At 31.2% G+C, this 2,589-nt stretch overlaps 1 protein-coding gene across 1 annotated transcript in view; it reads right to left on the bottom strand.

Moving 5' to 3' along the window:
* The window catches only part of LOC117180674 (uncharacterized serine-rich protein C215.13-like), a 29,202-nt gene extending 27,219 nt beyond the window's left edge, over positions 1-1,983 (bottom strand). Inside the window, exons 1-2 of the mRNA XM_033373164.1 lie at positions 1,980-1,983; positions 1,645-1,851 (exon numbers count right to left, since the gene is read on the bottom strand). Of these exons, the coding sequence (XP_033229055.1) occupies positions 1,645-1,851; positions 1,980-1,983 (211 nt within the window). The remainder of the gene's footprint in view (positions 1-1,644; positions 1,852-1,979) is intronic.
* Positions 1,984-2,589: the final 606 nt, after the last annotated feature.

Below are 2,589 nucleotides of genomic sequence, written 5' to 3'. Positions count from 1 at the left end.
GTTTTGAAAGAGTTTTTACATGCTCATGATTCACGGCTGAGAGAGTACTAGAATTGTCCGAAACTTGACACTAAAGTTTTTCAACGAATCTCCACCCGAGTCAACATATAGGCCCTACTTTGACGCTCTGCGCGCTTTTACATATCATTTAAAAAAATTGATGTATAAAGTTTCTTTGTGCCTAGTGTTTTCCCAAAAATGAGAATATTGCATTTTATTAATTTCACCCATTACACCCATTTAAAAATCGTTCACATTTTTCCGGTGGAGTTCGAGAAACTGGAAACTTTCTTATTAGAATAAAGAAAGAAAAGTTAAATATCTTTGTTAGTTAAAAAATATATTTAAAATTGTTCAAACGAATAAAGATTGTATAAAAAAATTATGCCTTAAGAATGATGCTGTAATAATAATAAAATTAACATTTTTTTATAATTTTCTTTAAAAACTGAGAATGTTTAAAAAACTATTTTATTTTTAAACATAAGGACATTTATAATAACTAAAAAATGAAAAAAGGCTAGTTTTCTACATTAAAAAAAATTTACCAGCCCAAAAACATATTTTTAAACCAAGCAATTGTAGAAGATGAAAAACTAAAGAAAGTGATAAAATCAATATATTAGCAAGCTAAATTTTTACGAATTTAGAAATTGCAATTATACCGAGGCCCTTTTGTCTCTGGATTTTTTTCTATCATTTTTTCATGAACGTTTATTTCTTTTAATGCAAAATGTCTGCTTACTAATTTATTTATTTCTGTATGATGAAATATTTGTAGAGTTTTTATTCAATTATTTGCTTCTGAAATGATGTTTAAAATTATTATATGATTACTTATTATGCAAACCAAAATTGAAAACATCTCAATAAATAAAAAATTTTACACTTAAAAAAACATGTATTTTAACAACATATTTTCAAATTTTTATTGATGTTCTTATCGCTTCTTACAAAATTTTAAAAATGGTTTGAACTCTAATAAAAATCGCTAAAGTTTTTAAAGAAAAAATCTCTTCAGTTCTATTGTTCCTAATTTTTTAAATAAATTCTACTGTTTCTGGAATGGTTCAAACAATTTTAAAAAAATACAATATTTTAAAACAAATATCTGCATTCAAAGATTATTTACTTATTGCTTAAACTGAAAATAGTAGATTTTCATCTTATAGAGGGACCTCAAAATCAAAAAGTTACCGTTTTCAATATTTAAACCTTTAATTTTGAAAGGCCTATGTATAAAATTATGGTAAACGTATTATTTTAAAGTTCTTCAGTATTCCCTTTTTGATGCCTACTGCACATTTCGAAATTTCTGCCGGAGTCAGTTCTGTAACTGTGCCGCTGTATATGTTTATTTTCGCCCGTTTCAACCCCTTAAACGAAGGTTTATATAGTGCACGAAAATAATGGCTATTGTTTGCTGATCTTGCAAATATTGCACAGACGTCACCATTGGATGTTGACAATACAATTTGTTCTCCGGTTGGCATAGGAAGAACACCCTGTCTTTGGTTTTTCAATCGAATCATTTTATCACGAGGAAAAACGTATCTTCGAAGTTCAAATATAGGGGTCGAACTGTTACAAGGAATAAGTCGAGCAAATCTTCAAGTGTAAATCCAAGTACGCGAGAAAAAGTACGGCTTGCCGGAGGAGACCTCGACCTGGAACGAACAGGTGGCTCGACATGTTCTGGATACAATGCAGAAGAAGATGGTCCGACAGGAGTGGAAGACGTTTCAGGAGATTCTCCTTCAAGAGAAGCAGAGGAAGAGGGAAAAGTTCTGCGATGATTTGGACCAAAAATAGGCTCGCCATTCGGCAAGCAATCGAACTCTGAACTCAATCCTGCAAGAAGGAACAGAGGATTATATTTTTCTTAATGTATGCAATTGTACACTATGGTATTTCATTAGTTTCGAATGTGATTGTAGTTGAAAATGTAGCTCATTACACAATTTACATTCGAAAATTACCCATAGCTTATTTAGATCATTGCTAGTTTGATTATATGTTTAAATAGAAATTTTTTGGGTCATTCGAGTTCAAGGATGCTAAGATTGGGACTGTGAAATGTGCTAGGGGTGGGTTTTTGGAATTGTGGATTATATTTATTTTAGGAATAGAAATATCTTTTTGCGTCTATTAGAGCCAAGGCAGCTGGAATAGGGAGCACCAATTAATTGTGTTAGGGAGGATTTTAAGGGCTGTTGAGCATTGTTCTGTTGATGAGAATATGAACTAGATTCTTTTCAAAAGGAAATTAGTATGATTACTTTAATTTTAAACATTTTTAGTTGAATGCTTTAAAAGTAGCTAGGTTCAGGAAATGCGCCAGAAGTGTTTTCTTCAGTGTTTGATTGACACTATAAGGACGGGGATATATAAAAAATTATTGAAGGGGAAACTGGTATGGTTTCTTTAGTTTAATTTTTTTCAGTGATTTTAGTTGAAGGCAGGTGAGATGAAGTTCGTGAAATGTGCTAGGTATGGCTTCTTCACGTGGTTGTTTATTACTTTGGGTATGCAGATTTCTATTCAGAGTTTTCGAAAAGTGAGTGATATGATTACATGAGCCTGCAAGGT

The sequence above is a fragment of the Belonocnema kinseyi genome, chromosome 9, assembly GCF_010883055.1.
Source record: "Belonocnema kinseyi isolate 2016_QV_RU_SX_M_011 chromosome 9, B_treatae_v1, whole genome shotgun sequence".
In the NCBI taxonomy this organism is placed as follows: domain Eukaryota; kingdom Metazoa; phylum Arthropoda; class Insecta; order Hymenoptera; family Cynipidae; genus Belonocnema; species Belonocnema kinseyi.
The sequence above is the reverse complement of the archived record's forward strand: the minus strand, read 5'-3'. Positions and strand labels throughout refer to the sequence as shown.